At 43.0% G+C, this 26228-nt stretch overlaps 1 protein-coding gene across 3 annotated transcripts in view; it reads right to left on the bottom strand.

Moving 5' to 3' along the window:
• The window catches only part of SUCO (SUN domain containing ossification factor), a 159062-nt gene that overhangs the window by 63054 nt on the left and 69780 nt on the right, over positions 1-26228 (bottom strand). For 2 of the 3 annotated variants that reach the window (XM_040360118.1, XM_040360117.1), the window contains exons 3-8: positions 23214-23315; positions 14803-14948; positions 7184-7321; positions 6150-6300; positions 5243-5366; positions 581-702 (exon numbers count right to left, since the gene is read on the bottom strand). In XM_040360118.1, the coding sequence (XP_040216052.1) occupies positions 581-702; positions 5243-5366; positions 6150-6300; positions 7184-7321; positions 14803-14948; positions 23214-23315 (783 nt within the window). The remainder of the gene's footprint in view (positions 1-580; positions 703-5242; positions 5367-6149; positions 6301-7183; positions 7322-14802; positions 14949-23213; positions 23316-26228) is intronic. The other variant, XM_040360119.1, reaches the window with a different exon arrangement.

A 26228-nucleotide genomic window follows, 5' to 3' on the forward strand; every position in this document is an offset into this window, starting at 1 on the left:
GTCTCTGTTCCCTACTGACAGCAGCCCTGAGTACATACCCCTATCTAAAACATACCCGCACACCTCCCATCACCACCTCAACACCCTGAACTTTTCTCTGACCCCAGATACTTGTTCTATGTGCTGTGTTTTACTGACTATGCTGCTCCAATGACGATATCCTGAAAAGTTCTTGCGCATAATTTACTTGTTGTACACAGTGAGTCTGCATGGGGCGGTTTAGAAGAGGTTAAAATGCATATTTGTTGGGTAAGGCCAAGCAAACTTTAGAATATCCTGCACATTTTTATTGTGGTCCATGTTCCTGTTAGGGAGATGTCTTCTCTCTTCCTGTCCCTATAACAATGGTCACTAAGACATGAAGTGAAGCAAATCTGGAATAAGGGAAAGGGTGGAAGACTACAGTTCTGAGACCTCCACTGACTTAGTTTCCCAGCCTTCAACAAGCTAGAATATGCAGCCAGGTCTGATCAAACCAGTAATTGTGCATATACAGTATCTTCTGCAATTTGCCAAAAATTAAAAATAAAATGTTTAGTGTGGAACCCAACAAGTTTTATACACTGCACATTAATCTTACCTTGGCCTCAGGGTTGGCAGATAGTATCTTTGCACCACACTCCACAGATGCATAATTGTTCCTATTCTTTTGGACCTTTACTGTATGCTGCCCCCCATTGACTGAGGCATGCGAAGACTGGCCTGGGAAGAAAAAAAAAAAAAAACACAACATTAAAACGGTGACTGACTTTGCCAGTTGCTTCTTGATAGCAAGTCCCTCTGCAACACTGACTGGAAAACTTTGCCCCGTTCATGTGATACAGAATAACCTCTAATGTGAAATTCCAGGCAGTGAGGACACTCCATTTACTAAAGGACAGATTACTCCCTTCAGGGGCCATGTAGTCTGCTCATCTGACTGTCATCCAATTTCAGAAATGCCTTTTGTTATTAATATCTACAGAAAGGTAGTTCTGAATAAACAAGGTCAAGTAACATGCAGCCAATGTGGAGTAAAACCCATGAAACTATTTCCTAAACCAAAAAGGCAGAGTGTTTAGTTGCCTGTCCAAACAGTTTAGTTGCCTAAACAAAAATATATATATTTACATACATACATACCATGCGAGTTACAATTTAAAACATTTTAAAGCTGCTATCCATGCTTTAGAGACCTTTAAAAAAAAAAACATTTAGTCCACGCTGGTCTGAACAAACCACTTACTTCATCAACACATGCAGTGACTGCCATCACTGTATGAACTGTATGTATCCGCAGATAGAGGGCGCTGTGTTTCAGCAGCAAATGGAAACTGTCCCTCAGCCATTCACAGGGAGCTTTGAATTCTATGAATAAAAAAAAAAAACTTCCTGATTGGCTGAGGCAGAGAGGCGAGCAGATGTCAACACCATCTTCAACTCGGCCAATCCATGAAAGCTTTGTGTTCATTCATAGAATACAAAGATTGCTGTGAATGGATGAGCAGCGCTCAGACCGACTCAAGTTTGTTCTGGATACAAGACAGGCTGCAGGAACACAGCACTGTATATAGCGTATATATAGCACTGTATATAGCGGAGGCTTCATACAGTTTATACAGCGCACCCAGCACCAGCTGCATATGTTAGTGAAAAAACTCATTTGTTTGGGCCAAACAAACTGAACTGTACTAAAACATAGAGATCAGCTGCCCTTGATTTCTCTATCTGAAATTGCTAGATACCCAAAATGTCATTATAATGGCTTTAAATGTATCCAAGCCAGCGTTTTAGAAAAAACAGAATAAGGGGTTTTGGCTTTAGCCCGTACACATTTCTTCAGATACTATCACTCACCTTTGTGGCGATCCGAGCGAAAGTTGGAGCAAGTACCTGTCACAACTAGGTACCCCCTAAAAATTCAATAATCACACCGAAAAAAAAAAAAAGTAGGGGGGAGCAGAACTTCCCCTTTTGTGTAAAGTTCCACTTTAAGCATACTTCAGAGGCAAAATGCACCATACCCTTCCCATATTAAAATTGTCTCTTATTTAGCCCACATTGTGAATGCATGAAAGCTGTACATTTACGATCAGCTTATGGAAATCATAATTGTAAAGCCGCTTGGTATTCGAGATATATTAATAGAGCGAATACTTATTGGTGGAATTATATTGTTTTTAATGCAGTGGTTCTCAACCTTGTGGAGACCAGGGCCCAGTAAATTCTTCCAAAATCTTCTATACCCCACAAACGCCATGATCGATTGGGTAGGTAGTGATCAACCTGTAACTGACCCACATTCCAAATCTTTCCTACTCCGTAGTTTTACCTCACAGCAACTAATCAAATTCTTGTTTAATGCATCCCCAAAAATTGGCTCCTATTGATAACTCCAGCTCCTTGCATATTTCAATTATCGTTTTTAAATGTAATGCCCCGAAACAGACATTTTTGCATCATCACATGAATGCACACATTTTTTAATCTTCAGCAATTCATGGAAGAGATCTACACTGAAATTCCAACTGACTTGCAGATGTAGATGGCACGCTTCCTCGCCAACCTACCATGTGCGCTGTAGTTCACCTAAACCTGGCAGCCACAGGAGGCTTCTGCATATTTTCGATGCAGCTCTGTGTCAATGTCCCCTCCACCTCCAGATGGAACTCCTTCCTGCAAAATTGGGCTCCACTGCAGTACTTTGGACTTGCACAGAGGCATCATGCTGAAATTCTTCACGACACAGATCAGTACTGTCCTTAATACCCGCTGGCTCTCAGATCTAAGGCACAAGGCTCCCACAAGCTAGTCCTGGCTGCTGCTCTGTACCCACAAGGGAAACTGGATGCTGGTGTGTATTGCTCTTCTGGTAACGTCAGGGGCCCACAGCAGTAAAAACTGGCCAGAAGGACACCCGTATCTCCAGCTCCACTCCCAGCTGGTGGGAGTGCAACACAGCACATTCCTGCTAGGTCAGGACCCAATCTGCCCCAACAACTGTCAGAGCACATGGGAAACCAAGGCCTGGCAGAAAGATGGCTGTGGCTGATAACAACTGCATATTGGACAGGGTGCTTTAGGTATCAAAATGTGACTAAAACGTTATATTACAACACCCTAAACCACAGGTGTCAAACACAAGGCCTGCGGGCCGAATACGGCCCCTTCAGGCCATTTCATGTGGCCCTTGCACCTCTCCTGCAGCTGCAGGAGAGCTCCAGTCCTCCTCCAGACCCTTAATTTCTGCTTTCAAGCAATGAATCCAGCTTCTTTCCAGCAAAAAGCACAAGAAAAGGGGGTGCACTGTGATGTAAAGGAGAGTGGGGGACTCAGCTTCTGATGGTGGGGTGTCCCTTGACATCTAATGTAAGGGGAGGGGATGCCCTGGACATCTAATCTTACAGATACAACTGGCCCTTTTGAGGGCAATCATAATGCTGATGCAGCCCACAATGCCCTAAACATTGTTTCCTCCTTTCACAGATTATAAACTCACACAGTCCAATTTTTAATTATGAAGAAAATATATAATTTTATATGCTTTGATAAACAAGGTCAAATTACATAAACATTTCACATAAGCAAAATCTTTAGTGCCGGAGTGAATTTCTACAGGTTGTATGTGATATATATAAAACTTTAAAGCAAAGTGAAACGGTCCACAGAAAAAAACATTGTGAAACATGCAAAAGAAATCTATTATACATACGGAAGTTAAATGTGTGTAGAAGTGCTTATGCACGCAGTTTCCAGAGTAACTTAGTACAAGCATTTACAACAGCTCAAGTGTAAAATGCTAAAACTACAAAGATTCCCATTAAATACCACACAACTTTGTGTGTATATTGTTCCCACGCGAGTGCCGTACTGTATACGTCTTTGGTAAAACGTGTACAAAGCACTGTGAACAAAGTCATGTTTTACCAATTTTGGAGTATAGCTTTTGACCGCCTGTAAGCTTTGCAAGTGCTCTATCACTCATTTGCTTTCCATACGAAAGCTCTAAAAGAGATTAAACTACAAAGACAAGACTGGGCACAGACACAGAGCCCAGCCTAGCTCTCAGCCTGTGGCTATTTTAAATCTTTCACATGGATCAACTCTATTGTGAAAAATGTCAGACCTAAAGAATACAGTCTGCTCTTCCACATCTTCTCTAGCCATATTCTTCAGAGAAGCAGAGCATAAACTATTACATCAGGTTTCCCCAACATTTGAGATTAGGGATAATGGATGTTTTGTTTAAAGGAGAAATTTGGGTTGACCAAAAGAAACGCATCAACTCCGTGCTGCAGCCCAAGAACTGAGCGATCACATGACTGCTGATCACTCAGTTCTCGGGCCACTTTAAAAGAAGAGGCGACTATCAGTCTCGGCTCTATGCTCTGCCCCTCCAGCGCTCACTGGAGTGCCGGGCAGGAGTGGCTGGTTGCGGAGTGGCTCTGTGAAGTCAGCCAACTTCAGCCCGCTGTCAGCGGATTCTGGCTTACAGGAGAGCACAAGTGCACTCCTGTGACCCAGAGGAAAAGAATAGCCAAAAAACCTTTGGCCATGCTTCTTATACATAGCTACCTGTTCTTTTGCAAACCTTAAAAGGAAATGTTACCTTCTTTAAAGCCCATTTCCGAGCTCGCATCTGATAGCTGGCTATGGGTAAGAAAACAAATGTTTAATGCCCTTTTTATTCACCTAAAGCCACAATCATGTGACCTTCCAGTCTTGAGTCTTCTCTCCTCTTCGGGTTACAAGAGGCAGGGTCTATGTCACTACCTGCATAAAGTGGCCAATTCCCATTGGCTGTCCAGTGATAGGGTCTGCAATCTGTGCAGTGATGTCAGCATGAGGTTATTGTCAGGCACCAGCCTACTTGGGTGCATCTGCAGCACTGGATTAGCAGTCCCCTGCTAATCCTGCTAGGGACCAGGTAGCAGATGTAGAGGAGTATATCTTGCTTCACAAGGCAAGAAAGGGGGAAAAAAAGTGCAGGATGGGTTAGAGGGAAGTGGTTCATGTTTTGCCTGAAATGGGCTTTAACTGAAAACATTAGTTCTTATCTATTACATCTTTGCTGTTCTACAAGATGAGCATAGTTGCAAAAAGATGCTATAGGGGAAACACAAATTATTTTTTCTCAGCACTTCATGGGAGCTGTAAACAACCAACCCACATTTAAATCCCAACTGCAGCAGGTGAACAGATCTAACTGGCTTAAATTGGCCATTTGCATTTTGATACTTGCCATGTGACTGGCATAACTTACTTTTTTCTTTCTCCACTTCCATGACTTGTTTCTTCCACTCATCAAAAGTTGGAATGTCAACAGGGTCCTTTGTGTTCCCTGGAACAACCGGGTCACCTCCAGCCACCTTTGTGTCATCAGTCAGCTGTGTGTCCCAAAAAAATAAAAATAGGTTTTAAACCCTACATACTAAAAACTTATGCTTTAACTAAGCTGGTCTTGAAACGTTCAACAAAAGGGAGAATCAAATTTAACATTTTATAAAAAACAAGGTTTCTCATTACCAGTCAATACCAAACAAATGCTTTTTAGCCTCAGATACTACTATGAAAGGTTAAAAAATAAATTAAATACTGCCTACCCCAGTTTCCTCTGAAAAAAATGGAAACCAGTGACCAGCGCTTTTTTGCTTTTGGGTCCTTTCACACAGGCGTGTTTTCTTGTTTTTTTACATTCACTACAAATGCAAAAACGGACCGTTGATCTGTTTATCAATTTGTCGTTTTTTCACAATCAAAAGATTTTATTGAAGCTCATTACAATCAATTTGTCGTCTTTTTTTTTAACTGAAAAAAATAGGGTTTTGATCCATTAAATAAAAAACCCACGGATGTAAGCGGACGCTCAGTTTTTCCATCGAGATGCCTTGATGCCCGTTTTTCATCTGTCAACAGATGGATTTAAAAAAAAAAAAAAACACACACACACGGACAAACGGAGCGCCTGTGGGGGCCATATACAGTAAATACTGCTCTCTGGGGAACAAGAGAACGACTTGACACATGGAAACTTGTGTTAGAACTTACTAGTCCTAAAAATACATGGCAATGTCCTTTTTATAAAAAGCTAGACAGCACAGGAAATGAAAACATACGGAATTGATTTAAACACAATATTATGCCACAATCCCAGCTATGGGCATACCGACCTCTTTCTCCAACTCTTCAGATGCATTAAGGTGTACTTTCGGTTTCTCTGCTTCTGGTTCAGGAGCTGGCACTTCGGCTTCTATGTCCGACGATGTCGCCTTTCGTTTGTTGTGTGAAACTGAGACGTTCTCAACATGTTCAGTCACAAAACTACAGGGAATTGTTAAAAAGGAAAAAAATATATATACACAAACACCACAGGTCTAGTAACCAACAATGAAGCACGTACATCTTTGAAAGCAAGCATTTGAAGATGCATTGTTCATATAAGTGCAGTAAAGTAAATGACACAATACCATCACACATCTAAAAACGCAAATACATTTTGCCCATTCCCTCCCAAACCGATATCTGAACATGCTTTAACTGATGTTAATATTGCATATAAAACCATGATATTTCCAATAACTCTCTGAAATGAAAACTGTATGCAGCTGCAAAAGCGAAAAGAATTGGTAAAACTATGTCAGCGTTACATTTCGAGGGCGATTCTGCCGGAAACAAAACTGCAAGGCTTACGTCAACATGGCAGCAGTGGTTTAAATGATTAAAATAAGGCGATTCTATTTGTGCATGTGAAGCACTGATCAGAAAAACCTCCAGATCCGCACTTGTCAAAATGAACAGTCGTGAATCGGTTTATTTTTATAATTGTGTAGTCTTCACCCATGTTATTCATTATGCCTTTTATTTGGGATAGTCAAGTAGAAGCTGGACTGCAAATTGCCAGACGGACGCTCGTTTGTTTAAATGGCGCCGACCCAGAACAATTTGGCGCACCCCCCGCTTAAAATAGAGGAATTGGCAATTTGACAAAAACCATATCCTCAAAGCCTTTCAGTTTCACTTAAGTTTTGATATATTTCATGCATATTTAGTAGGTAGATGCGTGCGTAGATAGAGAAATGCAAGCAGAGCAGGCGAGCGGTGGAATGCGGCATGGCCTTAGCAGCGGATGAAGAGTTACCTTTATTCAGCTTCTTGCTTTTGGAATGATTTTGCTTTAACAAGCACAACCTACTTCAATACTCACCTTGCTGATGGATTGATAAAGGAGGGCTCACTCTGAGGCTCAACCTCTACGGCCCCCCCAATATCACAGTCAGGTTCTGACTGCTCAGGTTCACTAGAGCTGACTACAGGGAGAGCGGCGCTGGACGCTTCTATTGCACTGAAGGGAGAGAAATAAGTCTTTTTACACTGGGGGAGTGTCATAGAAAAATTGCACCAGACAATTAAGGACACACAAGGGGTGGGGGACCAGGGGACATTCTCTGCATTCTCATACAAAAATCAGGCAGGGACTAGCAGTGAATTACTTTACTAAAAAAAACAAACATAGGAAATATTATTTTTTTTTTCACTGGATGCAACGCCATTAAGAGCCTCATAGAAACATGTGGTTTGTAATGGAACACGGGTGTGGGTAAGATTGATTATTGTTAAATAGGAAATTTCAAGAATGACCACTCACATGACTGCAGTATGGACTTATCTACTATCTGCATTGAAAAGAGGTTTCCTGCAGATTACACAATCAATTGCCTAAGAAGACAACGGTGTCCATGAAGAGGTGTCAACAGACAAGTTGACTGCACAAAATCTGATCAATTATGGTCAGATCATGACATGATCACACATCCGATTAGCACTATGGGATCTGTCCTGCTCATCGATTTCAGGAGAGAAACAAATAAAATGCCAACATACACAGCTTGATTTCCCCATTCAGGCTAAAGCTGGCCAAAGACTGTTCGAATTTCAGCCGGTTCAGCAGGGACGGAGTTCCAAACTATGTATGGGCAGGCTGAATGTCAATCGATCAATTTGGGTACAACCAGCCTGATGAAGTTAACACGTGATTATTGCTAGCGGCTAGCAGTAATCCCTGTGTTCTCCCAGCAATCCCTGTGTTCTCCCAGCAATCCCTGTGCTCTCCCAGCAAGGACGGCTCCCCACACCAATCCTCCAGGAGAACACAATGGCTCTATGGGAGGGGGGGGCTAACAATTTTCTTGCCTACAACCCATGGTTGCAGACAAGAAAATCGCTCCATCTATGGGCGGATTAAGAGCATGGATGAAAGGATCTCCACTGCCAGCTGCCTGAACACACTGGCGCTGATGAACAGCGACTGCATCTAAAAAGGATGAAGTCACTGTTTGCCTGACCATTTTCCACCTGGCTCAGTTGATTTTATAGTTGACTTGTTGGGCCAGATATTGGGTAGCAGGGCCACCTGTGGCTTGGCAAATTTTTTAGGCTGTCCATGGGGGCCTTAGGACTAGTGCCAGGAGTACCTGTATGGTTAAGAAGCATGAAAAACTTCTCCATAACTAGTTTTGCAACAATTGTTTAGTGGTCAGTGCCATCTTATGTCTTTGGCATGTTTAACTTTCTGCCACAAGCATGAAGATGCTCCGATCCTACAGAAAACACAGCATCAGCATTTAAAATTCTCCTATGGGAGATGTAGTATAACCATGTAGCAACAAAAGGTATCAAAAGGCCCTCCAACCTAATCCATAAACAGCACAGTAAGGCCTCTTTCACACTTGTGCGACTTGGGACTGCAAAGTAACATGACAAGATGTACCCCATGATTTCCAATGAGTACCGTTCATATCTGAGCGACTTTAAGTCGCAGCAAATTCAAAGTAGTCCCTGCACTACTTTGGTCTGAATGATGCAACTCGAGGTCCATAGACGTCAAAGTAAAACACGCATTGCTTCAAGTCGCAGCAAAGTTGTGTGAAAAATCGCATGACTTTCAGTTTGCACAAGTGTGACAGGGGCCTAAAAGCCTTCTTAGAACCAAAAAAGGTCTTAACAGATTTCATTCCATCACATAACCCATAAATAGGAGGATTATTTCTCATTTCAGGAAAAGTGGGCAGATCCATGCAAATCATTCCTTTACACCTCATTAATCAGATACACCCAAAATATTAGGCTAGATTTGTAAGGCTATATGTGTATTATACTGCAGTGGATGTGGAGGTGCATCAGGCTGATGGGTCATAAAAAATGAATATATTTGCATGGGTTCACACCGTCCTCAAATGAGGAACAATCCTATTTTTGTGTTATTTGATGAAAGATGTGAAATCGTTCCTTTCCGAGAAGGCTTTGCTGTGCTATACACTAAAACTAAGTATATAAAAAAAAACAAAAAAAAACAAAAAACAAACAGTCTTCTAGATCAGCAAAACATTTTTTACACTCTGAGCCTCATGTAATATAAAATGGATAAAGAACGAAGTGTGGGTTCTGATGAATGCAGCTAGAAAATTGTCACATACGATCTCACATTTTTATAAGTGGTGCCCCAGGAAGCTACCAGTTGTGTGACAATATTTTAAGAGTTTAGCTAAAAGCCAGCTGCTAAAATATAGACCTGTTCTCAGTATAAACAGTTAGTTCTCAAACAAAAACAATTTTTTTTTTTTTATACCAAACACATACTGAAAAATACTACAACTATTGCATGTTGCCAAAAAATATACATAATTTTATAAAATACTACGGAAACTGGTAAGAAAAAACAAACAAAAAAGAAGTTGCCCAGATTTCAGGCTGTACAAGTGCTAAGAATTGCTGAACGGTGTGTAGAAGACGTACACACTAAACTTACACAGAATAATAAGTAAATAAAATCATAACGGTCAACTCCGATTCAAAGCATACAAGATTTATAAACCTTCTCAAATTCTCAGTTTACGCAAACATTTCCGCCAAAGAACGGTTTACGCTCTTCTGCTGGTGTAAAACTTCAACGTTTACTTCCTTTCACCAAATATTGAAGTGAACTGGTGCCCAGACTAGGCACACTAAAAGATTTCTATATTTTGAAAAAGCAGTAAAAAACACTTTCAAACAAGCCCCACTAACCTCAGTAGGTGTAGGCATTGTGGGGAAAAAGGAGCACAGAAATCTCAGCTTTTGTGGCTTCCTAATAACAACCAAAAGGTGTTTATACGCAGTCACACCCCATTAAAACTTGGGTCACTTGTTATGGGACTTTGGACATCAAAGTCACATGACAAGTTGTACCCCCATGTTTTCCAATAACCATTCGTATACATGCAACCTAAAGTCTCAGAAAATTCAATGTAGTTAATGCACCAATTTGGTCAGACGTTCATGCAACTTGTGGCCCATAGACCCTAAAAAGTAGCATGAAAGTTGTACCTGATTGGTTTACATGCAATAGTGGGTACGGCTTTGCAGAGGGACAACAAGTCACATCCAAAGTTGCGCTAAAGTTGCACTCCAAAGTCCCACGACTGGAGTCATAAGTGTGAATGGAGCCTTAGAAATGAAGTATGTTGTGACCCTAGAGAATGAATTACTTCACATTACTAGCAGTTGGGAGTTTTTGCTGCCATTTGTCAGTCTATAAAATACTTGAGAAGTATAGGTTTGTTTTTATTTATAATTACCTAGGTGGATGCCGCGTCTGTCCCCGGCACCACTAAACTGAGAACCGAGCGATTGAACACTGCCGATCACTCGATTCTCACAAGTCCGTGAGCAGAGAGCTGGTGACTGGTCAGTCACCGCTCTCTGCTCTACTCCCTCCTCACTCACTGGAGCACCGAGCCGTGGAGAGGGTGGGAGTGGCCAGCTCAGGCCTTCAGCAACTCACTGAAAGCCTGAGCCGGGTGTCAATCCAAGGATCTATGCGGATCCAGACTTCATGGTCATGATGATGTGGAGCCTGGACCAACTGACGTCAGCAGAGCACAGACTATATAGCCAGCCCTCTGCTGAAAACAGGTCACAGTGGCTGTGCTTCTTTAATATCTATAGTCTGAACACAGGTACACAAAAAAACAAACACACAGCACACCATCTGCTACCACAAGCAGATTAATTGAAAAGGTCACTTGGTTAGCTGAATATTTTCCTAAGACTAAATGTACTGTAGAAGGGGAAAACAAATTCTCACCATCACCCAAATACATTTATTCAGGTCAGGCAGGCACACAGGGTTTCTCTTTGTCTTGCATGACAATTAAAATTTCTTACACTAATGTTGGTGATTGGAAAACTTTTGGGCACAGAAACCAATCTGAGTGTTCAGACCCAAATACAAGTGAAAGAACTTGCGGTGAATCCAAAGTAACTTTCCTACCAGGTACGGATGAGATATCAACCCAAATTTTATACCTGGTGGAATAATCTTTGAGAATGGCTCACTGATGGTGCTCCAAGCTTTTGAGATCAGAGATGATTGAAAAACTTTAAAAATTACCCGATTGCTGAATGAAAAAATAAAAAATAAAAAAAAACACACCTGTCAAATTTGCCAAGGGAAAAAAAAAAAATTGTGTAGCTGTATTTTTATGCCAATTCTTTGTACCACACTACATAAATGTAATGTAGACAAAATCCTGAAAAGTCTGATAACTCGTCACCCAACAAGTCACCTAATGTTTGACTACAGTATGGATTTAGCATGTAGTAGAAACCAATTTGAGATACTTCTGAGTTTTAGCAAAGTTTTTTTCAGGAGGTGCATTGACCTGCAGTGGACCTCCTGCTTCAAACTGCTTTTGTATTCCCATTGATTTGTGGGGGAAGAAAAGCAGTTCTGAAGCCAACAAAAACCCCGGCCATTACTGTAATTTCTATACAACGCATTATCCCATTGTGTTGATAAAAAGTAATGAGTGCACTACACATTAGAGCTGCATCCAATAATTTTTAAAGAATCGAGATTGCGACCCCCTCACGATCTTAAAACAGCATTTACTCGATTCAGTGCAGAGTTCTCTGCTCACTGCCGACAGCGGTCATCAAAAAAAAAAAAAAAAAACCCCAGGCAGCCTGCCAAGTAATCACAACATGGCTTAGGTGGAGAGAACTATAAACATTGTACTCATTGAGGTATTTTTTTTAGATCAAAGGAATGGTCTGGAAATTAAGTCAGTTTAACCCCTTAAAGACTAAACCTTCTTCTGACACTTGCAAGTAAAAAAAAAAATAAAGTATTTTTTGATAAATTACATCGAACCCCCAAACATAAAACAAAAATTAAAATTATATTATATATGACAAATGCAACCCCAATTTATTGCGGGGCATTATGATCAAAGGGGGGGGGGGGGGACTTTTGTAAATTTCTTCCGCTATTACAATACCATCGGTCAATGTTTGCTTAAGACTCTTGGGAACAGAAAGCTACGTATTTGTTATATATTCAAAGTCTGACTAAAAAAAAAAAAAAAAAAAAAAGGAGTACCAGGCAAAGCACAAACATGATTTAACCTTGATTTTAATCGAGGTTAAAATAAATAAATAGGATAGTTCCTGTACTTTCAGGATTTTCCTAATCTTCTACCGATAAGTTTGTGTCCTGGAATGAACAACTATCACAGACATTTCCAGTAAAATCGTCACAACCCTCCCAGAAAAATGTAGGTCTATTTATAACAAAGAACTTATCAGCATGGGCAAACAAAAGAATCAAAATTAAAATTTCCCAGACAAGGTTTCTGCATTTACCTCATCTTGAGAAGCAACTTTTAAGTACAATTGACCCAAACCTAGGTGTACAAAAATACAAATGTATGACCTCAGCCTTCTACCTTCTCCCTGCATTAATATGATATAAAGCATGTACCCCTCTTTAGTTACTCCAGATACACTGTATAGTGTTGGACATGGAGACTCAACAAGCATGTAAAACTTGACTATTTAAATAAGCACTCTTCTTACTGCTGGTAGCCACCAATCAGAAACCCTCTTCAGTTCATACATATTACTCTTCAAGAATGAAAGGGATAATCTGATTGGATGCTTCCATCCTTCAGGCATAGATAAAGAGCAACTCTGCAAGATTTCTAATTGTCTGCAATATTGAATGTTTTTAGATAAATAACTGAAAAAAAAAAAAAACACACACACACACACACACACACACACACACACACGCTACTTATCAGCAGATTACCAAAATATATTTTGTTTTATCACAACTGCCAAAGTGTGGTTTTGCTCTCACGGCTGTTTATTACATAAGATATGTTCACATGCAACCTCACAGTACTCTGCTAGTCACGCAAGGAACAGGGAAAAAGAAGGAAGCCATAGATATGAACTGCCATCTAAGAACCATTTCTAAAGCGCACCACACGTTACAAACTGACCGTACAATCTGTAGATCTACCAACATCTACACAAAGCTTAGTTTTGTTAGGTCTTCGTGTTGCCTAGCTTTGGTTAAGTCTGTAGTGTTTATGTGCAGATTTAAGGGAAAATGTGGGCAAAATCACATATTACACATATGAAGCAGCCTGTCAATAGCATTAACACAGCAGTCTGCTTTTCTGCCCGAATGGTCAGTCAGCCCCTGGTTCGGATTTACTGTCCCTTAATTTTCACATTTGCAAAGAAACTGTTGTTTTTATAAAAAAAAAAAAAAATGTAAAACTTTTAAAACTTGTTGATCCTGCCAGCAAGTCTTTTTAAACTTATGTTAAAAAGGCAGACTTCAGGGAAATTAATTACCCTCCCTTTCAGTGGGGCTGCACCAATACTGCTCGTTTGGCAACTTGGAGAACAGTTTTAGGCTGGGTTCACACTAGTTGCAGCCGCATGTCACAGCAGGGGGTCCGGTGCGTCCGTTCTCCATTTCAGGTCTGACTTTTTTCCTGAATTTAGACCTGAAAACGGAGCCAAGGATGCATAGGACCCTTCTCTAGGGCAGACCGCAGACACCCCCCCCAGCCCCGCTCAGAGCTGTGAGCTAGTTACCGTCGCTTCTCATGCGAAATTGGATGCATTGAAAGTGTGATCACTTAACCTCTAATCCTGCAGACTTCTGTGCTGCTAGACCGGCCCCACAGCCTTTTTGTCTTCCTATGCTTCAGGGGTCCGAGGTTCTCGGACATCAAGACTGACTCAGGCCCACACTGGATGTGAGCATGCTGTGCATGTGGGAGCGGAGAATCAGATAGTATAATGCTTTTACTGTTCCCCAGATTAAACAAGTAGTTAACCTTGCAGAGCAGACACAGCCCCACTGCAAAGAAGGAATATTTTTATTTGAATTGACTACAAAAAAGAGGAACTAAACAAAACAAATTTGCAGACAGTTTTATATTGTAGAAGAGATATGCTATGCCTCTTTTGCAATGAAAAACGTTGCTGTCTGTTCTCATCTATTGAATGTGCACTGAGCTGCATATGCTCAGCTCAAGATACTCCCGGCAAAAAAAAGGAAAATTGTATAATGTATGGCCAGCCTTTATCATTAGTTTGCTTTAAAGCAGGGCAGACAGTGATAAGATTCTAGTTCAGGAGATCAGCATATTAGCAGCACTCCACAAACTGAGACCAAATCTGTTACTACATTATATTTACAGCCCTGACATAAGAAACAACATAAATGTTTATACAAGAGTATCCTATTTCTTTAAATCATAAAAGACATATAGCTTTTGTCGTATTTTCTTCAAAGCCATACATAAACATGCACAAGTGGACTGCAAAGGCCCAAAGGAAAGCAGCAAACAGGAATTCAGCTTTCAGATTTTGCTGCGTATGCAGTATTGTAAAGACTTGGCCGGTTTATACACTACACGCCAAATAGAACAGCACGAAGAGTTTTTTTTTTTTTTTTACTTAAACAAAAAAAAGTCTTACTCATGCAGTGGAACCAGAGGGATCTCTGAGGTAGATGAACTGGAAATGTTTTCAACACTGGTAGGCAGGTTCACAGCTGCTTTTTCCACATCTTTAATGTCAATATTGTCCAGAGGTACGTTTAATTCCGGTTCTATTTTCTTGTCCTGTTCAGACACAAATGTCAATAGAAAGCAATTTAAAACAAGAAATCAGCTAATGAAAAACAACAAGCTTGAGAAAGTTGATGGTCAATTAAAGATGTATGCCACACAGGCACATCATATCAGCAATCCACTTGCTTACCTGTTACATAAAAGATCCTCATTTCTGTTTAAGGTAAAAAAAAAAAAAAAAAATCATTCCAATTCCATTTTTGTGAAGGGAAAGGGAAGTGTAGAGTCCAAAGTGGGCAGAATCCAGGAGTTTCACTTTAACTGATTGACGACCGGCTCGCGCCGATATACATCGGCAGAATGGCACGGCTGGGCAGATCGACGTGTGTATATATACACACACACACGCTGCCTTTAAGACGTGGCATTGTGGGCGCACGCCCGCCACGAGCTCCATGACTCTCACATTCGATGCAGACTCGATGTCCGCGATCGTCTCATGGAGAGGAAGAACTGGGAAATTATAATGTAAACAAGCATTTTCCCATTCTTCCTAGTGACAGGACACTGATCAACGATCCCTGTATTCGGGATTGGTGATTAGTGTCGTGTCACACACAGCCCATCCCCCCTACAGTTAGAAGCACTCCCTAGGACACACTTAACCCTTTCAGCACCCCCTACTGGTTAACCCCATCACTGCCAGTGTAATGTTTACAGTAATCAATGCATTTTATAGCACTGATCGCTGTATCAATGACAATGGTCCCAAAATGGATAAATAGATTAAAAAAAAAAGCTGATTGCCGCTATTACTAGTAAAATATATATATATATATATATATATATATATATATATATATATATATATATATATATGCCATAAAAATATCCCCTATTTTGTAGACGCTATAACTTTTGCACAAACCAAACGCTTATTGCGATTTATGTAGACTACATATCAGCCTAAACTGAGGGAAAAGCTGAGTTAGGCTTACCGGTAACTCCTTTTCTGAGAGTCTTCCAGGACAGCCCATGAGACCTAGGGCTCCTCCTACCAGGACAGGAAACACGTTAACCCCCACCAGATAAAAGGGCGGTCCTCCAGGCCCCATGCCAGTCTTCTCGAGAACCGTAGGACTACCCTGAAAAACATATGCATTAATAACACATAACTTCCATACAACAAAACCGGGTGGGAATCCGGCTGTCCTGGAAGACTCTCAGAAAAGGAGTTACCGGTAAGCCTAACTCAGCTTTTCTCTCAAGCGTCTTCCAGGACAGCCCATGAGACGATGAGCCAGAACTTACCAGTCTAGGGTGGGACAACTGCCTGAAGGACCTTTCGACCAAACGCCTGTTCTTGAGCAGATAGCAGATCCAGGCGATAATGTTTAATAAAGGTCGAATAACTAGACCATGTGGCAGCTTTACAGATTTGTTCTGGTGAAGCACCAGCCCTCTCAGCCCAAGATGCAGCCAAAGCTCTTGTTGAATGTGCTGTAACAAAAGGTGTAGGAACTTCTCTGATTTTATAGGATTCTGAGATGGCCTGCTTAATCCATCTAGCCAATGTGGCTTTAGATGCACCTTTACCTTTGTGTGTACCTGAAAAAAGGACAAATAAAGCGTCTGTCTTCCTGAAGACCTTGGTGACCTCCAAATATGCAAGAAGGGTTCTTCTTACATCTAAAAAACTAAATTTCTTTTCCTGATCACCCTGTGGTGAACTACAAAAGGATGGCAGTACAATGTCTTGTGATCTGTGAAATGTACTAGCTACCTTAGGCAAAAAACCTGGATCAGTTTTCAATACAACTCGATCCTCAAAAATCGTGAGGAAAGGCTCCCTCACTGATAAGGCCTGTAACTCACTCTACGAGCTGAGGTAATAGCTACTAAAAAAATAGTTTTTAAGGTAAGTAATTTAACAGAAATATCCTCTAAAGGCTCAAAGGGAAACTCTACCAGAGTTTGAAGTACCAGGGACAGGTCCCAAGTTGGACAACTTCTTACCACTACTGGCCTGGCCCTTGAAATGGATTTAAAGAATCTAGCTACCATGGGATTTTCCAAAAGAGAAAACTGGAGGAAAACGCTGATAGCTGCCGCCTGTACCTTTAAGGTACTAACTGAAAGACCCTTGTCGACACCCTCTTGAAAAAATTCCAAAATAGAAGGAACATCATGCGTTGATCTTTGGTTTTCAGACAACCATGAATTAAACTTTTTCCAAACTTTGGAATAAATGGCTCTAGTGACTGGTTTTCTGCAATTTACCAAGGTTCTAATCACCTTGTCAGAAAACCCCTGAGCCTTCAGTATCTTCAGTATCTTCTCTTCAGATACCAAGCTGTCAAGCTTAATGAAACCACCTGTGGGTGTGACACTGGACCCTGCGACAGCAAGTCCTCTCTGTTCTGAAGTCTCAGTGGAGGCTCCGAGACCAGAGACTGTAGCAGGGAAAACCATGGCCTCTTGGGCCAGAAGGGGGCGATCAGAATAAGATCTGTTTCTTCTAGGAGAAACTTCCGGAGCACTTCCGGAATGAGTCTGATTGGCGGAAAGGCGTAGCAGAGGTTGAAGGGCCACGGATTCGCCAGGGCATCTATCCCCAGTGATCGATCCTCTGGGTTTAGAGAAAAGAACTCCTCTGTCTTGCGGTTGTCCTGATTTGCGTACAGATCCGCTTCGGGACAACCCCATTTGTTGGTGATCTCCAAAAAGACTTCTGGATGAAGTGACCAATTGTCTCGCTCCACCCTGTGGCGACTGAGGTAGTCTGCCAAACTGTTTTGCGTCCCCTTCAGGTACACTGCTGAAATTGAGCCTAGATTTACTTCTGCCCAAGAAAAAATTTTTTGTGCAATTCCTTGAAGAATTCGACTCCTCGTGCCTCCTTGTTTGTTGAGGTACGCCACTGTCGCAATGTTGTCTGACAGGATCTGGAGATTGTGACCCCTGACCTCCGATTGAAAAGCTTGCAGGGCTCTTTGCACCGCTAGCAGCTCCCTCTGGTTCGATGAGGCTCTTGCTTCCTTCAAGGACCATTTCCCCTGTGCGACCTGGTCTTTGAGGTGGGCTCCCCACCCCCAGGCACTTGCGTCCGTCGTGATCCTCTTGGATATCGAGATGGACCAAGGCAGGCCTTTTGTTAGGTGCAGATTTTTCCTCCACCACCACAAACTTCTCTTTACCTTGGTCGGTAACCAAACTTTTGACTCTAGGGACCTGGCGTCCCCGTCCCAATTTTCCAGAAGGAATCTCTGCAATGGTCTCTGATGGAACCTTGCCCATGGTACCGCAGGGAAACACGAGGTCATGAGACCTACCGTCCTTGAAATTTCCCTCAGCGAGACCAACTGATTGGTCTGTAAGGCTGACACTGCTTGCACCATCTTGGAGACCTTCTCCTCTGGGAGGAAAACTTTTTGGACTACTGAGCAAAAGTCGTAACCCAGGTACTTCACCTTCTGGGCTGGATCTAGGGAAGACTTTTCCCTGTTTATCAACCAGCCCAGGGATTGAAGGAAGTCGAGTACAGTCTGAAGATCTGCTAGTAATTTCTGGCGGGATTCTGCCACTATTAATAGATCGTCCAGGTAAGGGATGATAGTTATCGCCTTTAATCTTAGTGGAGCCAGCGCTTCCCCCAATACCTTTGTGAAGATACGAGGGGAAGAGGACAGACCGAAGGGGAGGGCCTGAAACTGGAAGTGCCTGATTTCCGATCCCATCTTTACTGCTATTCTCAGGAATCTCTGGAAAGCCGGATGGATCGGGACATGTAGATAAGCATCCCTGAGGTCCAACGTGGCCATAAAACAGTTTGGGTAAAGCAGATTCTTGATAGAGAAGACTGTCTCCATCCTGAAGTGTTTGTATCGGATCGATCGATTTAGAGACCGAAGATTCAGAATGAGCCGATACTTCCCTGACGGCTTTCTGATGACAAAAATGTGGGAATAAAACCCTTTGTTCTGATCTGACCGAGGAACCGGAATCAGGACCTTCTGGTCTAACAACTCTCCTACTTGGAGACCCAGAGCTCTTGCTTTCTCCCGATCTTTGGGAGGAGATGTGATCAAGAGTCGTTCTGGTGGCCGACAGGCAAACTCTAGCCTGTATCCATTTGCCACCAGATCCAGAATGAAGGGACTTGAGGTGACGGTTGCCCATTGTGGGAGAAAGGCCCTCAGTCTTCCCCCCACTGGCAGATGTTGGTCATTGTGGCTTGGCGGGCTGCTGAGGTGTGTTAAACAACACACCTCCTCTCCCTTTGCCTTTGTACCCGGACCAATGTTTTTTGGGCCTATTGTCCTTTTCTTTAGGACCTTGTTGCCATGGCAAGCCTTTATTTTGGCCACGAAAAAACTTTCTTCCCGTCTGCTTTTTCTTTTCTGGAAAGGCCTTTTTCCTATCGGCCGTACGTTCCAGTGCCTCCTGCAAACCTGGGCCAAAAAGATGATCCCCGTTTAGGGCAAGCCCACATAATCGTAATTTAGATGCTGCATCCCCAGACCATGTTTTAAGCCAAATGCTTCTTCTGGCTGAGTTCACTAAAGCTGAAGTTCTGGCTGTCATTCTTACTGATTCCGCAGACGAATCTGCCAGAAACCCCACTGCACTAAAAAGGAGAGGAAAGGATTTTAAAATCTCTTCCCTAGAAGTACCAGCTAAAAGATGGGTTTGGATTTGTGTAAGCCATTCCTCCAGATTTCTGGCTACACAAGTAGAGGCCAGAGCTGGTTTGAGATTCCCCATAGCTGAATCCCAAGCTCTATGAAGAAGGACATCACATTTTTTGTCCATAGGATCCTTAAGCGTACCCATGTCATCAAACGCCAGGTCCGAATTTTTTGAAACTTTTGAAAGAGGAGCGTCTAACTTTGGGTTCTTATTCCACGGTAGCGCTGCATCCTCATCAAATGGAAACCTTCTTTTTAGGTTACCGGAAAAGAAAGGTTTTCTCTCTGGACTCTCCCACTCCAGTTTGATCGTATTAAGGAGGGAATCGTGCACTGGAAAGTTTTTACTTTTCTTTTTGTGCAAACCTTTGTACATAAGGTCATGCTTAGACATTTGTACCTCCTCCTCCTCCATTTCAAGGGTGGTATAGATGGCTTTTAACAAATTATCCACATCTTCCAGAGACAATTTGAATCTTGAGCCCTTAGAGGATACTCTATCCCTGGGCTCTGTATCTGACCCTGAGTCTTCCTGAGAAGAATGGGTAGATTTGGCTTCAGCCTCAGAGTCTTCACTCTCTACGCTCACCTGCGGGGTGCTAACCACTGAAGCCTTTCTTTTTGAAGATGTACCCTGTTGGGGAACCTGCATTTTTTCAATTAACTCCCTAAATGAGCCAAAGGTAGAAGCAAGCTCATCCCTGACCGAAGTCAACATTTTTTGACATGAGGTCACTGGGTCATCCTTCACTAAACCATCTATACAAGTGCGGCAAACTGCTTTTCCCCAAGTGGAACTCAGTTTGTTACCGCACACCGCACATTTTCTCTTATGTGGCTGTGATTGGGCTTTGTCCTGAGTCTTGGCCTGAAAGACACAAATTAAATGACCCCATAAGTAACCCAAGCCACAAAAAAATACTCCATCACCACGTGCAGGAGAAGAAAATGTGTCCCCTAACACCTAATCCTATGATTGGGAGGGGGGGGGGTAAAAACCTTCACCAGGATAGCAAGAAAAGTGATCATAAAACACTTGCAGCTTACCTGAGAGGTGCTGGTGTTGGGGACTGCATCCGTTGCCTGAGCGATTATCGCAGGATTGTCCATGCCGTCCGTCTGGTAGTCCTACAGCCTGTGCTGTCTTTACCAGAAATCACCAGCAGCCATTAGCCCCCGTTTCGCGCCGTTTTATGGAGACAGGAACCATGTCTCCGGCGCCCGAGGATGACGTCATGCGACCCGGAAGTGACCCTCGCCGGATCTTCCTGTAGCCAGCTTGAAGCGCAGAGGCTCCGCCCCTACCAGCGCTAGTGAGCTCCACGTTTCCCAGCACGAATCAGCCATGCTGTGTGCGGGAAACACTCTCACCAACATACAGCCTGTGCTGCGAACAGCGCAAGGGACCCGACGCCATCCCGGTCCTGGCCCTCTCCAGGCACAAAGAAGCAAGGGCAGCAGCAAAACTTCCCCATGGAAAACTGCTAATGGCAAGGAGGTTAGTCAAAATATATACATACCCCTTTGAACGGTCATTAGAGCCCCTGCCCATGAGACCTAGGGAACCAGGTTCCTGAAACATGTTACCCCCCATCCGGAGGAAACACTAATACTGGCATGGGGCCTGGAGGACCGCCCTTTTATCTGGTGGGGGTTAACGTGTTTCCTGTCCTGGTAGGAGGAGCCCTAGGTCTCATGGGCTGTCCTGGAAGACGCTTGAGAGAAAAACTGGTTTTATATAATTTTGGGGGATATTTATTATAGCAAAAAAGTAAAATATTTTTTTCCATAATTGCCGCTCTATTTTTGTTTATAAAGCAAAATCTAAAAACCGCAGAGGTGATCAAATACAGGCATACCCCACTTTTAAGTACACAATGGGACCAGAGCATGTATGTAAAACGAAAATGTACTTAAAGTGAAACAATACCTTTTTTCACTTATAGGGTGTAGTGGGGGGTCAGGGGGTGTAGTGGGGGGGGTTAACAGCTGTAGTTAAGGTCTCAGGGGCTGTAGTGGGGGTGTCAGGGGCACACTGGAACAGGGCGGGCTATGCTCTCGGAGCTTCAGCTCCTTCTACTGCAACTGCAAAATGTCTGTACAGTGCTTGTAAGACACTTTACATACACTCACCGGTATGTCCTTACTCGCGAGTGTATGTAAAGTGAGTGTACTTAAAGCGGGGTATGCCTGTACTACCAAAAGAAAGCTCTATTCGTGGGTGGGGGGGGGGGGGGGGGAGACGTAAATTTTGTTTGGGAGCCACGTCGCACGACCGCGCAGTTGTCAGTTAATGCGATGCAGTGCGGAATCGCAAAAAGTGCTCTGGTCTTTGGCCAGCTAAATGGTCCGGGGCTTAAGTGGTTAAATCTCAAATGACAAAGCATATTTAAAAAGGATAAGTTCACCCTTCATAACATGTTGCACCCATATTCAGGGTGCAACATGATACAAAAACGGATCGTTTAGAGACTCAACAAACGGATTGGGCGCTGACCTAAACTACCTTGTTTTCAAGTGACCCAAGACTGAAGTAGAAGTGGCGTGGCTTGGAGTCCACGAGTGTGGCTGCATAGATCTGTAGCTCTGGCTCTGCACAGACATTCTGTCGGCATCCTGTGTCCGATCCTTTCCCAAAAGGCACCGAATCCTTGCTAAATACTGCAGGATCCAAAAGGCAGGCATGATGGTGAATAAATACGGGCCACCTGCGCCCCAGTCAGAGGCGGAACAACTGGCAAAGTATCACAGGCAAGATGGTGCTGATCCCTCAGCCAAGCCTGAAGCCATGCTGCAGCCATCTCAGCGCAGCTCTCTATATCAGGGGTGAGCGACTCTCTGCCTGCTGTGTACCACACTCAGGCTGACTTAACCTATTACCTAGACCAATTCTAGACCAATTCTCCAGGCCATTGTGAACCTGCTCTCCAACTTTTGCTGGTGAAAAATCCTGTCAGAAAGTCTGATGGAGGATACACAGGGTCGGAATTTCCAATGAAAAGCTCACATCAAACTTTTTCTGGCGGAAATTTTGCTCGTGTGTACAGGGCATTAGTCTTTAAGTGGTTAAACTGACCTCATTTGCAGACCAAAGTTCATCCCTTTGATCTAAAAGCACCAAATGACAACAATGTTAATTTTTTATCTCTCAGTGCTGAGCAATGTTGTGATAAACATTTCCGGCTTTTTTTTTTTTTTTATAACTCTGAGAACTGCTTTGCACTTGTTACATGAATCGTGGAAATGTCAGATTAAGAACATGAGGGGGGTTGAAGCAATTTTTTAACGATTAATCGTGCAGCTCTAGTTCCTGCCAAGCAAGCCACAGTGCAATTGTTATGCAGCAATCACCTACAAGTGATCAGCCTTTTACACACACACTGGGCCGATCACCGCATAGCGATTACATGCAAGCGGACAAAATTAGCTGAGGGAGCCAGCAGCCTCCCATTGCATTCAATTGAGCTGTCTCTGGGAGCCAATTTCTGGGAACCTTCACCTCTCGCATGTAAACGCTAACCAGCACATTTGCAAGTGTGAATGTAGCCTTTAAAAAGGGAAATGTACAATAAACAGGATATAGCAATTTTTTTTTCATTATTAGGGAAAACTAAGAAAAAAAAAAGACCTTTTCATCTTTTGTGCAGTCTTCCAATAGCAGATCTTCTCCCACTTGCCCCGATGATAGAGAATCTACTATTTCTGAAGTCTTTGGCTGTTCCTTATCCTCCTACATGGTTTGAACACAAAAGTAATTTGCTGTAATAATGAGTTACTAGCGCATACATTTTTTAACTTTCTTGTAAAACCAATACACTGTGACAGACTTTTCTCTATACAATTTAAAGTTGCAATTCTACTTTGGTTTGTTTTGGCCAAATGGTTTCCATTACAGAATATCAAGGCCACTGGGTGTTCTGTAATCTACTGTAGTAGTAATATTAGCTACATACAATAGATGGTAGCAGTGCAAGCGACTTCCGGTCTTTTTTTTTCAATATAAGGCTCTCTTTAATGGCCGAGGTGGGAGGATAGAGTCACAATTTCCATCTTGTCAGTGTGCGTTTCGGGGCCGTGCTCCTGCCCCTGCATGCCCATTAAAATGAACGCATTTGTTTTTATTATTAATTACGACTGGAATGCTACTTTAAAAAGCCTGAAAACTAACAGTTCACATTTAATACCACAATGGCAGCTTAAAGTGTTTGTTACCCTAAAAGAAAAGCTCACATGAACGCAGCTCGAAAATCAGGTATACAGCGGCATTTTATTAATAAAGCACAGGGACACTTGTCACTAGCAAGTGTTTATATCAGTGGTTCTCAACCTGGGGGTCGGGACCCACTCGGGGGTCGAATGACGATTTGCCAGGGGTCACCGAGTCCTGGGCTGTTCCTGAAGCCCATGCTGCTCTCCCAGCCTTTTCACGTCTGCCCAGCAGGGCTGTTCCTGGAGCCCACCCACTCAGTCTCTTCGCAGCCGCTCATTCAGTTCACAGCATGGTTGGGGGCAGAGACTAGTGGTCAGCTGACTGATGAGGAATGTGAAGTGGGAGGGGCTGGAGGAGACCCTGTCTCCTGATTTCGGCATTGGTGTCACTGCTACAAGACACTTGAAGCCGAAGACACAGTAACACTTATAGTTGCCATTAAAGTCCCTACAACAGTTCTCAGATCAGAAGGTGACCTTGATCTAGCGCACCTAAGTTGGCTGATCAGAACTCTCCCCCAGCATTGCCACTCATCCCATTCTCCCCATCAAGGAGTAAGAAAAGGAGGAAAAAATAGAAAATACATGGAAGGGAAAGGAAAAGAGGGGGAGGAGCAAAGAAAAGGAGGGAGAAAGAATAAGAGAGAACAAGAAAGGTAAAAAAAAGAAAAAAAAAGAAATTAGGATAGAGAGAGATAAAAGAGAAAGAGTGGTACATCCTAAAATGTACTATGAGGCCTCATTCACACGAAGGGCCGTTCGGGTCCGCCTGTCACGGACCTGAACAGCCGCTCCATGCATCGCTATGGAGCGTCGGATGTCAGTGGAGACATGTCCGCTGACATCCGATCCGCTAAAAACAGATGTATGGGGGCCACGTCCCCATCCGTCCAATGCGGATCGGGTAAGATCTGATGAAAACGGACATGCTGTCCATTTTCATCAGATCGCTCCATAGGAGGACAGCGGTGCCCGACAAGCCCCTTCCCGCTCAGTGAGCAGAGAGGAGCTTGTCATCCATCGGCTCAGCGGAGATCTGCGGACAGATCTGCCGCTGAGCTGATGGGAGCAGGCGGACTCCGTAGCGAAGGAGTCCGCCTGTGTGAATGAGGCCTAAGGGGGTTTTAATACGGTACAAGTGAAAAGGGACTCAGGGAGCGCTTAATGTCCGTGAGTTATGGGTGCAAATTACTCGTATTGCCTTGGGTGCCGACAACCCATGATACGATTTTTTTTTTTTTTTTTTTTTTTTTTTTTTTACTTTTGGGTGTCCCCACAGCTTGGGCAAATTTATCAAGGGGTCACGGCACTAGAAGGTTAAGAACCACTGGTTTATGTAAACCTAACAAAGTGGCTTAAAGTGGTTATAAACCCTTTACAGACACTTTTTGCTACAGGTAAGCCTATAAATAAGGTTTGCCTGTAAGCTATCCTGGATTTCTTCTAAACCTAGCTCATTATGCCTTTGTCTTGCAGGTATTCGTTTTGTTTTTGGATCTGTTAACTATCACTTTAAGGCCCTTTCACACATGCGGACCGTATGTCCGCTTTTTCATCCATCTACGGATGAAAAAGGGACATGCATTAATCCCTATGAGATAGCGGGTGTCAGCCGATGAACATCCGCTGACACCCAATCTCATTGGTGTCCTATATGCTCCGATTCTGCAGACTGAGGAAAATCCTATTGTTCCTCTGCTGCTTACTTTCAAAATCTATGGCCCCTTCCACGCGGTTGCCTCCACTATGCGGAATCTGCTTGCTCAGAGGTGGATCTCTCTGCCGATCCCCACTGAGCAGACGGATGAAGTCAGTTTCCTCTCTGCTATGGCACAGACACAGTTCTGCTCTCTTCTATGAGGCAACCAGATGGAAATGTCTGATCCGCCTGACAGATGGAAAACAGGACCAGGACAGGATCGGATAGCGGCGGGTGTCTCCATAGACGACAATGCAGGGTCCAATCAAATCCACCTGTAAAACTGACAGGCAGACCTGATCGGACAGCCCATGTGAAAGGGGCATATGGACTATCTATCCCATGACCCTTGCTGCCTGCAAGCTACAATTCCCATACTGAAACCTACCCCCTGAAACTCCTCCTTTCAGCACCTCTGTAGCTCAAAAGGCAGGCTCTGAAATGTGTGACACAGCAGTGCCTACTCACAGGGCATAGTGAATATTGTGCAAGGTTTTACAAAGCAAGTTTACAAACTTCAAAATCCCTCAGTCTAACAGGAGTAGGCTAGAAAGATTTGAAATGGCAAAAATGAAAATATGAGGATTTTAAATGATCATAGCTATGCTTTAAAGCAGATATTTACCCATAACAACTTGATAAAAAATTATGTTCATTAGCAAGGAACAAACATTCCAAATTACGCTACCAAAATGAGTGTGTGCTGTAAATTGCCTCTAACATTGCTCCCGTTTA

Source organism: Rana temporaria, chromosome 7 (assembly GCF_905171775.1).
Source record: "Rana temporaria chromosome 7, aRanTem1.1, whole genome shotgun sequence".
NCBI lineage: Eukaryota > Metazoa > Chordata > Amphibia > Anura > Ranidae > Rana > Rana temporaria.